At 38.5% G+C, this 12,557-nt stretch overlaps 1 protein-coding gene across 2 annotated transcripts in view; it reads right to left on the bottom strand.

The window, feature by feature from the left end:
* Positions 1–12,557, bottom strand: part of KCNN3 (potassium calcium-activated channel subfamily N member 3) — a 299,637-nt gene that overhangs the window by 41,241 nt on the left and 245,839 nt on the right. For both annotated transcript variants that reach the window (XM_051993926.1, XM_051993927.1), the window contains one exon: positions 4,731–4,872. In XM_051993926.1, the coding sequence (XP_051849886.1) occupies positions 4,731–4,872 (142 nt within the window). The remainder of the gene's footprint in view (positions 1–4,730; positions 4,873–12,557) is intronic.

Genomic DNA, 12,557 nt, shown 5'->3' with positions numbered 1-12,557 from the left:
TCATTGTATCTTTCCTCTTAGTGCCTTGCACTCTGTAGGCAGTCAATGAATGATGAATGAATGTTAAGAGGGTGGAGGTACCACAGTTTTAAGGGATGGAACAGGACATCAGCATAAAATAGCTGATCTTCACCCAAGAGAGCTTACTGTGTGTAAACATGAGAATTTAGAGACAGGCTGATAGAATGGAATAGCACTGAAGGAGGAGAAGGCAGAAAAGAGTGAACAGCTGCTTCTGTGACTACCATGGGGTCAGAATGTGGAGCAAATCTGTGAGTCAGTCTTTTTACCCTTGGATGTGCCAAATACTGAGTCACAGTTGACACCAGCCCTATCCCCTAGGTCTTACTTGGAGTTATTCTGATTCTCATTCCCTCAGTGAGAAGAAATGGTTAGTGGATCTTGTGAGTTTTTTTCCCTAGGAAGACAGGTGGGGCATGACAGACAGAATATGATTCCATGGAAAAGAATGGCCTGAGATGGGGTGAAAATATCTAATTGATTTATGGGGCTTGGAAATGAGCCAGAGGTTCTGGACTCATCCACTCCTGTTCTCCTGCTTCTGGTTTCCAAGAAACATTTCCCAGCTGGAAAGCCTTTAGAAGTTGGGGGGGGGGCAAAAAACCCATCCTGAGGGAATAAGGATGATGTGTCCTTAACTAAAGAAGCAGGAAAGAAAACAGCACATAAATGAAAGTGACAAATATAAGAGATAGGCCAGGAGAGCTTACAGCTGGATCCCTTGGTTTCAGCAGATTCCTCTTAACAACTAGAATAACATCAATTGGTTTGAGACTAAGTGATCCTTGGTAACTGTGTGGGTGTTTCAGGAGAGAAGTTTATCTTCTGAAATGGAAACCCACCAAATGTCGTGCTGAATTCTCTGTTCCCTATCCCCTACCACCTTCCCTCCCCACCCTGAAAAAGGGGACTCTGCCCTATCATTCCCTTTATTACTCCCTTCCTCCTGAGGCTCACCTTAAGCCTAAATAAATATGCTGATCTCATGAAGCTTTTATTCAACCTCAGTGTCTTTAACAGGCTTTGACAAAGCAGTTTCTGCCAGCTGCCCCCCATAACTCATTAATGCTCCATATAGTCTGACCCAGAGAGCCCGATTTACTGTAATGAAGATACAATGGAACAGGTCAGATTGTATGTCATGCCTTCAGGATCCAGGAGAATATTCTATACAACATTTCAGAGTTTCAGCATCCTTTCTGTTTAGATCTTCAATGTAATAGTTACAAGTTTGGAAAACACTTTGCAAAAATTATTTATCTTCATGACAGTTCTGTGGGGATGGGGGAATTAGGTGAGTTTATTATCATTCCCATCTTATAGAGTAGGAAACTGAGGCAGATAGCAGTTAAATGACTTGCCCAGGTTCTAAGGTCAGATTTGTGCTAAGAGGTCTTTCTGATTCCAGTCCAGCACTCTGTGTCACCTAACTGCCTCTCTATATGATACATATTGATCTGGTGTATTTATTATACATTTAATAAATATAAACATATTGCAATTGATTATATATATAAATGTATATATGAATGAATGTATTATATAATTATATATACTATATATTACACAATAATTAGTATGTATTTCACATTAATACTATATATAGCTGCCTCAATGCATCAGAATGTCTGTGATGAAATTTCCCCCATTGAAAAAAAGAACAACACTGTACTTTGACCTATCTGCTTTGGGGGTGTAGGGGGTGAGGGTGAAGTCTTTCAGATCCACCAGTTCTATGCCAGTCACGTCAAGTTGCTCAGACAATTATACCCCCTGCTTAATAGCTGATAATTGCACTGCCACTGAGCTAGCAGAAAGAAAACAATGATTAAGACTATTTACAGCATGCATACACAAATCCTTCCTCTTCGATTGTGAGTAGGCTTGGCCGTGGCCTTCATGGTGTCCATGGTAACCAAACTGTAAGGCCTACCATTAGTAAGTACACTCGAAATAATAATCAGGAGATATACATAGTATTAGCAGGTTTGGGGAGGAGTGGGGCAGTGTGGAGAGGGAGGGACTCAAAACCCTTGAAAGGGATGACTCCGCATGAGCAGGCAAGTTTCTAGTTACAGAAACACCACCAGGCTTTCTCAATGGTGGCAGACTATAGAGTGAGGCAGCTAATTTACATTTGGATGAAAGTGCTGACAATGAAGATGCAGAATGAGACTTTTGGATGTGACCAATGCAGGAATTTGTATTGCTTGAATGTGGACACTTGTTACTAGATTTGGGGCTTGTTTGGTTTTCTCCCAGTGGTGGGAAGGGAGCTGAGAAGAAGAGAAAATAAATACTTGTTAACTGAAAAATACGAAATAAAAGTTTAAAAAGAGAAATACTGATAATGACTAAAATAAAGCACTTTTGGATAGAATTTGCTCAAAGAAAGAGACATGGGAGACTCTGAATTTTTAATATTGAAGGGGAAACATGGATCTTTTGTTTCCAAATATACTTTTTTTCTTTTGTTGCCACCATTCTCCAGGGGGAAGTAGAATCACCTTTCAAAGAAGTCATTGTCTAGCTAGCCAATAAATGAGGTAATGGACTGGGCGAGTTAACTGATTTGCTTCAGGTCACAAGACAGGGAAGGGGCAGAGCCAGGGTCATCAGGAAGGAGTCATTCATGCCCATGCCACTCACCTTTTCCAGATAGGAAGCATGGAGATGATAGATAGTCAAGAAACCCGTGAAATGGTCAGTATAGGGGTTGTTTCCTGGATGTGTTGAATTTCAGTGCTGGGAGAGAGAATGGCTGGTGTTTAAAAATAACAGAAAGGTTGACAGCTTGGTGCATCAATCAGATGGCTGCCAAATCACCCGGCCTGTCACCGTCTGAGTGGATTGACATTGACCAAATAATGTTTCCATGGCAGAAATTTTATTCTTCCAAGGGATGTCTTGATGAAACCCTGGGAAGTCTTCACCATTCCATACACACTTTGCAGCCTTTGGTTAAGGATAATCTTCCTTACTTGGTGAAGGTTGGATCTGTGCCACACTGTACTCTTAGAGATGTTGCTCCTAACACTCACCCTTGACCATGATTTATCTCTGACTTAGTACAAAGCCATTTGTTTTTACTTTTGTGTTGAAACTTGCTTGCTAATATAGACCATCCAAACTTTTACTCAGAGTTTGGTATCTAGCCTTGAAGAAAGCAGAATCATGTCCTACTCACTTTGCCTCACAGCAGTCATCAACCTGGTACCCAACAACATGAATAATTTTGACTATATATATCTTCATTAATGCTCTCTGTCTTCCTATTATATCTAACCTAGATGTTCCTTCTCCAAGAAGACAATGGTCCTCCCTTGAATTCAGGTAAAGTCTGATTGGGTTCTGATCAACTGAGATAAAGCCTAGAAAATGCTGAATGGCAAAATAGGAAGGTGAGGGATACTATAGATAACAGTGGAGTTGGTGAGGAATTAACTAAATCTCAAAGAGAGAATTTGCATCTGATTTACTAAGATGGATATATAAATACTCAGACAATAGAAAGAAAAAGAGTTGGTTCAACTCTTTATGTCTAAGAAAGATTGCTCTTAAACTATTGAAGAAGGCTTTAAGGCTTACTTAGCCTTAAAGTTTTGCAAGAAAATAAGTTCTGTCCTCTTAAATCATCCCTTTGTCCATTGTCAGAGAAAGAAGATAGCAAGGGAGCGATGCCATGTGTTCACTAATATTGGAGTCATTAGTTCTTGCAAATGGGGCTTGCTGAGCTGCTTGGAATGCTCTTCTTTCCCATTTTTGTCTCAGAAAATCTCTAGCTTTATTTAAAACCACTTTCTTCATGTTTTTCCTGATATTTCCAGTTCTAACTGCTATCCTTCTACTGAAATTTAATTGTATTTATCCTGTATATATTTGACATATAAGATACATGACATTTCTTCCCAGTAGAATATAACCTCCTTCAGGGCAGGGACTTTTTATTTTTGATGTTGCAGCCTCAGTGACTGGCACAGTGCCTAACATAGCAGGTGCCCAATAAAAACTTGTTGAATAGAACTGAATGAACTAAAAGCACAAAAAAGATAGAATAATAGAAAAAGCTGATTTTTCCAAAGCCCTGTAGAAACTTTATAAATCACTTTATGTCCCTTCTGACTTAAATCCTCACAACAACCCTGTGAGGTAGGTCATACAAGCATTAGTGTGCCCATTTTGTAAATGAGGGCACCAAAGCTTAAAGAGTTAGTTAAATTAGTAGCCCAGTGTTTATTGGATAGAAAAATGGCAGAACTAGGACTCAAAACCAAGTTTTTCAGATAATAGCTCCAGTCAGTGTCTGTAATCAATCAGCTGTAACCAATATAAAAAGGCCAAGAGAATTTTAGGCTAGACATTGTAAGGCTTTACGAGCCAAGCCTTTTAATGGGCTGGGAAACTTCTTCCATGAAGGACAGAGATTTTGAAATTTGGTGCAAAAAAAAAGGAAGAAACCTAAATCTAAAAATGATCTGTAGAAAACCCTGACTTTTCATGGCCAATTGTATCTTTCTTTACATGGTATCTGGCATGTGGTAGGTGCTTAATAAATGTTTACTGATTCACATACGTGCAGCCAAATAAGAACCCCATCAGCTTTTAACATGAAGAATCGTGTGAAAAACATTGTAGCCTGAACAAGCAATATGAGTTCACTGAGTTTAGATGGGAGGGGAGAAATTATATATAGATAGATAGATACTCACCATGATGCCAGTGAGAAGACAGACACCTTTTCCACAGTATGTGTGAGGAACCATGTCCCCATACCCAATGGAAAGGAATGTGATGGAGATAAGCCACATTGCACCCAGAAAGTTACTAGTTACATCCTGTTGGTCGTGGTACCTGCCAAGAGGAACACACAGTATGGTGAATAGTCACTCAAGGGACCAAGGGTGGTAATCAAACATGGAATGGGGAAAGACAGAAAAAATCAGAGATTCTGTTGCTGAGGTCAATGGCTTAATAGCACCAGGGTGTCAGGGCTGTCTCCAGATACCTTCTATCTAGTGGATTTAAGTCCTCACTGTGTTTGTATTGAGGTCTGCAGACTTGAAATATGCTGTTATGTTTATGCTCCATTATAATTCTCCTCCTGGAACTGATATGTTCTGATGAAATCTTAAAGAAAAAAGTAATTTCCCTTACTAAACAGACAGACTCAATGTTGATGGGTACGATTCATCTGAAACTATAATTTCCTAAGTTGCTCAACTGGAGAATAGGGAAAAAACTGTCCAAAAATATGAAAAAAACCCACAAAACCCTACTCCCCCACCTTTCAATTTCCTGTGAGGAAATTTTACATATTCCCAAGAAATAAATTTTATGCTTGGCTGGAGGGGAGGCTGCTCTGATTCAGTGTTTAGTACAGACTACCTCAAGTCAGGAATAGTTGTGATGACAAGTATACCCAGCCCAACTTTGTCCTGATCAATTTTGTTTATTAATAATGCCATTAGTATGTTATAAACAAAACTTACTCTAATGCCACAAAATCCAGTTGACTCTCTGATTGCTTTTCTAAGATGAGAATTGGTGTTGATTGTCCTACCTGCCATCTTTATTTTTGTTGTATTGCTTGCTACACATGTATAAACAACATTCTAAAGGGAACCAATTGATCCCTGCTAACATTGTTTCCCTTAATATCATTTTTTCATGGAACCATTAATGACCTTCATGAAGATCATTTGTATAATGCAAATATAATTTTCCAGCAGTAATACAGACCTGCCATTACTAATTTGAGGAAGCTATAAATTAAAAGTGCTCTTTTCTGGAAACACTATCTATTAATGTGGATAATTTTTTTGCAACTTGTCTTATAGGGTCACCTAGAACAAAGCTTCTTAAACTATGGGCCTCAACTCTATAGGGGGTCATATAATTGGATGTGGGAGTCTCAAAAAATTTGCCAGCAGCAAAAGATATCAAATATTCCATCAATATTTAATGTATGTGTAAAAATAAACAATTACATCCATCTCATTAGTATGCAAATTTGCTTGTCTCTTATAAATAGTAAAATTTATATCTCTACCAAAGAATTGTTTTAAAATAAATTTCTTCATGATTTATTATCAGTAAATGTTTGATTTGTATTTTATATTTTATATATAACCTATAACCTGTCTGCAAATATGTATTGTATCTGGGATATACTGCAACATATTTAACATATATAGGACTGCTTGCCATCTTGGGGAGGGGGAGGAAGGGAGGGAGGGGAAAAAACGAAACATAAGTGATTGCAAGGGATAATGTTGTGTAAAAATTATCCTGGCATGGATTCTGTCAATACAAAGTTATTATTAAATAAAATAAAATTAAAAAAAATAACCTATAACCTGGTATTTCTCATAAAAAGGGTTCATGAGTAGAAAAAGTTTAAGAAACCCTGACTTAGAGAACCTAAATATCAAGCCCAAGGTCACACAGCCTGTATTTACATGAGGTGGGACTTGAACCCAAGTTTTTCTGGCTCCAAGAAAGCTCTCTATCTGCTATACCCTTCCTCTCTCCTTAGAGTTTGGAAACTAGTTGAAAAGACAAAAATCCACATGTAAGAAATGACCATTCAATTTACTAAGAATTTGTTGAATACCTGGTACCCAATGCTTCCTGGCATTCTGAAGAACACAAAAAAAGTATCTGGTTCACTACACTTAGAACTTTCTTTTTGTGAGAATACAACTTATGCACATGAAAGAAGAAAAGAAGAGAAGGAAATTTTAAATGTTTAAAAATTTAAAATCCAATTTTAAAACTTTATATTTTAAAATGAAAAGTATTATTGAAGATCAGAAAGAAGAGAGCACTTCATGTGCCAGTGATATTGAGGAAGCCTCTTTGGAGAATATGAGATTCAAAATGGCACTTGAAAGATTTGACCACATGGAAAAATAGGTCAGAAGAAAGGAATTCTGATGGAAAATGAACACTTTGTGTGAGGGGAAGGACAGAGAGAAGAAATATGCTTTGGATGATGTACATTATTATTTCCTATATAAAAGAGAAAATGGTGACTAGAAAAGAGAATACCAGAATGAAGAGTCTGATTTTAAATTAGACAATAGGGAACTGCTGCTAGTTTCTAAGTAGGAGCAATGTATTATAACAGAAAGAGAACTAATATTGGGTCCCAGAGACCTGCCCTGAATGCCAGCTAGGTGATTCTGGGTAAACCACTTCACCTTGGCTTCCTCATGTACTAAAATGATGGTGGTGGTGATGGTAAGTAGCACTGCTTCCCTCACAGTTTCTAACTACAGGCATTATTAGAAAAGCAGGGTTTGGAAAGATTGATCTGCCAAGGGATGGAATAGACTGAAAGAAGCGGAGGCCAGAGACAGGTTGACATCTCAGGAGGTATTTGCCATAATCTAGATGTGATGCTACATGAGCATGAACAGAGGAGTGGTGGCAGTGGAAGGGTCAAAAGAGAAAACCAGAGAGATTTTAGCGAGCAAATTTCAATAAACCTTGGTGACAGATTAGATAGAGGAGAGAGGACACAGTCTGATGATGATAAGGAAAAACAAAGTAATGCATAAACAAATTCAAATGAATAGAGTGCACAGTAAGTACTATATGGATAGAGAATAAAGGAGATGTCTGAGTAAAGCAAGGTCAAGATTTTCAGGAGGATGTCAATCTTGAGTAATTTTGGAAGAGGATGATGTCCTCTGTGTGTGTGTGTGTGTGTGTGTGTGTATGTTTGAGATTACCTGGAATGCATTCTTTTTTATCATTCCTATCTCTTGAATTCTATTTTCCTTCATGGTTTAATTCCCTATCTCCTATGGTCCCTTCATGTTAGTGGATATAGGGCTGGCTTTGGAATCAGGAAGGTCTGAGTTCTTATCTTGTCTCTAACAATACTGACTATCATCTTGGACAAATAATCACTTACCCTTTCAATATTCTAGACAACTAAGACTATAAAGTGGCAGGGAAGCACCAATCTACCTTGGTAGAGAAAGCATCTAAGTAGCACAGTGGATAGAGCGTCGGTTTGGGATTAGGAAGACTCACCTTTGAGTTCAAATCTAGCCTCAGACATTTACTAAGTGTGTGACCCTGGACAAGCCACTTAACTCTGTTTGTCTCAGTTTCCTCATCTGTTAAATGATCTGGAGAAAGAAATGGCAAATCACTCTAGGATCTTTGCCAAGAAAACCCCAAAATGGGGTCATGAGGGATCAGACATGAATGAAAAACAACAAAGCAATAGTAGAAGAAACTTTCTCAGTTGAGAGTTCCCTATAAAAATAAAATCACACTTTTAGTTCCTATCTGTGCCGTGCAATTATCTGTTGACATTTCATATTCTTCCAGTAGAGTGAGAGCTCCTTGAGGGCAAGAACTACTTTTCACTTTTGTCTTTGTAGCCCTGGTACTTAGCACATTACCATGTATGTTTTGGACTGGATCTGTGATTTCATTAGTAATAAGTCACTCCCATCCAAAAACTTCCCTCTTCTATGTAGATGAGCACCTTTTCTGACCTTCTGTGACTTATAGCCTTAAAACATTGCCTGGGACACTGAGAGTTTGTGATTCATCCAAAATGTCACATATTTAGAATGTGTCACAGGTAAAATTTGAACCAGGTCTTCCTGACTGATTTTCTTTCCACTATTCTATGAACATAGTAGATGCTTAATGCTCATTGGCCTGGATCAGATTAGGGAAAATTAGGTATCCCAAGGGTGGGATTACTAAATAGAATAATAGAAGGGGAAGGATTCACTCCCAAGAAACCCTGCTTCTGCTTTCTCCTTAGAGGTGTGGGTTGTAAAAGAGAAATTTGTGTGTCTGAGAGAGAGAGAGAAAACCCAACTTTTTGATTCAATTTCCACTAAACTTAAGGAATTGGGAATATTGAAGCTAGAATTTAAAATAAAATTATTACAGAAAACAGATACTCATGCATAGAATTCTACCCCCCTTTGCCTCTCACCTATTCTGACTACAATTCTTCAAGAAGACTGAATTGTTTTGAGACCCTTATCTAGTCTTGCTCCCAGTGCTCTTCATGCTTTGAATAAAATATTTGATTCTGTGCTTCTGTGTATGAGCCTAACCAGCCCTGGCGGGATGGAACTGGTGATAATGTTCTCAATTCTCACTCTATTTTCAATGTATTTGGAGATTTTATTGAAGTAGCTTGGCAGGATCAGAAAGATAGAGACTTCTCTGATTACACAAATTACCCAGTGTCCATAAAGCAGAACTACTTATACTTTTTCCACTAACAACTCCTTTTTTGACCAAGAAATTTTTCCATGCCCCAATATATAGAAGCATATAAAATAGTAAATAATCAAACATTTACTGATAATAAATCATAATTTTGCAATCTTCACATTCAGTTACAAGATCCCATATGGAGTGGAAAACCACAATTTAAGAAGCTAGACCATAAAGGATGAAAAAAAAAAGGTGTTTTAAAAAGGGTTTGTTTACTTCCCTATATTCCTGTAACCAGCCATAGCTTCCCATTGTGAAGTTTGAAGGAGGCCATTGTTATTGGAGTGCAAAGTATATTGAAGAGAAAAAGATGGAAGAGGCATCTAAATGGCACAATGGAAAGAATGCTAGGCTTGGAGTCAGGAAAACCAGTGTTTAGATACTTAATGTGTGGGGCAAGTCATTTAATCTTGATTACCTCTCAAAAAATCTCCAAAACAACAACAAGCAAAAAACATCACGGAGTGTTTGAGGATGTTGGCGAGGGGATTGTTGGTTGGGCATGGTTACTTAAAAAGTTCCTTCCCATTCTGTGTTTCCATAATTCCCTTTGCTTCATCCTGAGTTCTCTCATATTATAGCTAAAATTCCCAATAGACTTATGGAAGGTAGTAAGAAGTACATTCAGAAAATAGAAGTTCAAGTTTTTGTAGATTTTCTCTAAATTCAACTCCTATTACCATCCTTTCCTTCCATGGAAGAGAAAATCTGGAACATATTATTTGCCAGTTGGGACTAGTCTTATTTTTAGAGTGGCTATAATATCAAAAGGACAGAATGCTGAATAGTTGTCTGTCTCTGACAGGTCTACCAAACTCTAAGATTCCATTACCTTTTCTTATATACTAAAGAAGTAAAGTTATAACTTGGATAGCTCGATTGGGACTTTGCCTAGGAAGATATCAAAATTTAGAGATCCCTGGAATTACCCTGGACTCCTTTAGCAACAAAGAAATGACTGAGCTTAGCACCTAGGGACGAAAAAAAATTAGTTAAAACAGATGTTAGGTTTCTTCTCCTCCACTTTCCTCACCTTTTGAAGCCTCATTCCAGTGGAGCACTTCCTTGGGTGCAACACTGCCCAAAGGGGCTTCCATGGTCCAAGGGCTCTGGTTTTCTCTCACAGGCCTCTCTGTTTAATGGAATTTATCTTTTAAAAGCTTTTTCTGGATGTTTTTTTAGACAGCTTGTCTAAAAGGGCAGCATTTTGTTGTCCCCCAAATGGTTAGTTATGACTCTAATATATGTGAGTCAGGTCTGTTTTATTCATTTAGGGTAACAAGTCAAGTTGACCAGTTATTTCTTTTCTACAGGCAAACTCTGTCAAAGTGGCTGCCAAATCCCCCAGCTTGATTTGGAATCAGTCTGTCCCCTTACAAAGAGTCTAGCATCTTGACAGTAGCTGTGATCTAATACAGCAACAGGTTGACAGGAAATGAGTTGAAATTGACTGACTGCCGCCCCCACTTCCCGCCCCTCATCCTTTCTCAAAGGCTTTTTAGAACTTGTTTCTTTGACAAACTTTTCTCACACTGATCTCACTGATTTAGGGTCTCTGACCTATCTTATTTTAGGATGGCTGGCCCAAAATTATTTTGCTTTGTTAGAAAATTGTAAGAACAGAAGATTACTTTTCAGCAATGATCAGAGACAAATTCCACTCCAGCCACATTGGCTGACTCCCCAAATGGTCTAGATATTTCCCCAATCCCGTGTCTTTGATCTGGCCCTTTTAGCTCCTGGAATGTTGTTCACTTTCTCTCCACCCATTTACATCCTACTCATCCTTCAAAGGCCCAGATCAAATCCTTGAGGCCTTTCCCAGACACTTGGGATAGATCAAGAACAGGAAGTATGCTGAAAAAAAAGCCACAGTCACAAGGGGTCCTCTCCAAGGAGTTACTGTTTACATTACACTGGCTCTGTAAGCCCCTCAAATTGAGGGGCCCTGAGGCCTTTATTCCTTTTATACTGTTATACTCATCTCTGCTAGATACTTCTCCCTACACCCACCTCTTCAATCTCTGGTCCAATGGAACATGTGAGAATCAAGCATCTGATATAAGCAAGGCATTGTAGACAATCTAGTCAGAAAAACAAAACATGCATGAAATAACCATTCGATTTACCAAGAAAGTATCAAGCATCTGGAATATGCCCCAAACATCTAGGCACTGTGCCAGACATACAAATACAAAATGAAAAAGTTCTGGCCCTCAAAATGCTTACATTCTGCTGTGTTTAAGAGGAATAACCACCTCAAAACAATTCCAGTGCTTCCTTAATATAATGATCTTTTGTCAATCCTTATGCTTCTGGACATCATTAAAGCATTTGATACTTGACTCCATTCTTTAAGTTTTCTCCTGGTTCTCTTTCTATCTCTCTGGACCACTTCATCTGTCTCTGGGAGCTCTTCACTGATGTCACATCTCCCAGCCACTGAGGCTTTTTTCTGGGATCTCTTATCTCTCTATAGCTATCCTATTTTTTTATTCAATTATTATTTCAATATATATATATGATATAATATATATTGAAATCATCCCTCTAGTTATATCTATCTTTCCTTCCTTACTCTTTTTACCTACAATCCCATATCATCAGTTACCTTCTGAAGACATTTTGAACTAGATTTTTCATAGGTGATGAGGTCCAGTTGGCAGAGAAGGACTGGAGCATTGATGGAATTGTTCCCTGGGGCAGGGAAAAAGAGGTACTGATAGAGATCATTTTAGCCTTTTGGTCCCATCTTGTGATGGAGGTCCCCCTCTGTGGGTAGCCCCACCTTGCTATGTCCAGCCAAGAAATCCAAGTTATGTCAAAGTCTTGAGGTTAAATTTCCCTTATAATTCGGTCCATGGTTCATGCTTTCTTTGCTGACTCTCCCTTGGGGTTACAGCCCACAATAGCATTCTGCCTCATGGTGTCTTTTCCCTCCCCTCCCCTCCATGCCACCTGTTGTTTCTCCTCTCACCCCCCCCCCCACACATTCTGGCTCATGGTATCTTTCTCTATATAGCTAACTCTTTTGGGGTGCTAAAATCCTCTATGGATCTAACCTGCCAGCTAACAGTATGCCCCCAACCTCATTAGGTATTTCCTTTTTCCTGGTTAAGTGTAAGTTCTATTAGGGAACTTATTTTTTCCATCATTAAAATTCCATTCCATCATTGTTAAAATCCCTTTAATTGCTAACTATATACTCTCCCAACTCTATTTCATATTTACCATTCCTGCTGTCTATTGCAGTTCTTCATTTTATCTGTCACCTC

This window comes from Antechinus flavipes, chromosome 4 (assembly GCF_016432865.1).
Source record: "Antechinus flavipes isolate AdamAnt ecotype Samford, QLD, Australia chromosome 4, AdamAnt_v2, whole genome shotgun sequence".
NCBI classification, from domain to species: Eukaryota; Metazoa; Chordata; class Mammalia; order Dasyuromorphia; family Dasyuridae; genus Antechinus; species Antechinus flavipes.
This window is presented reverse-complemented; position numbering and strand designations above follow the sequence as displayed.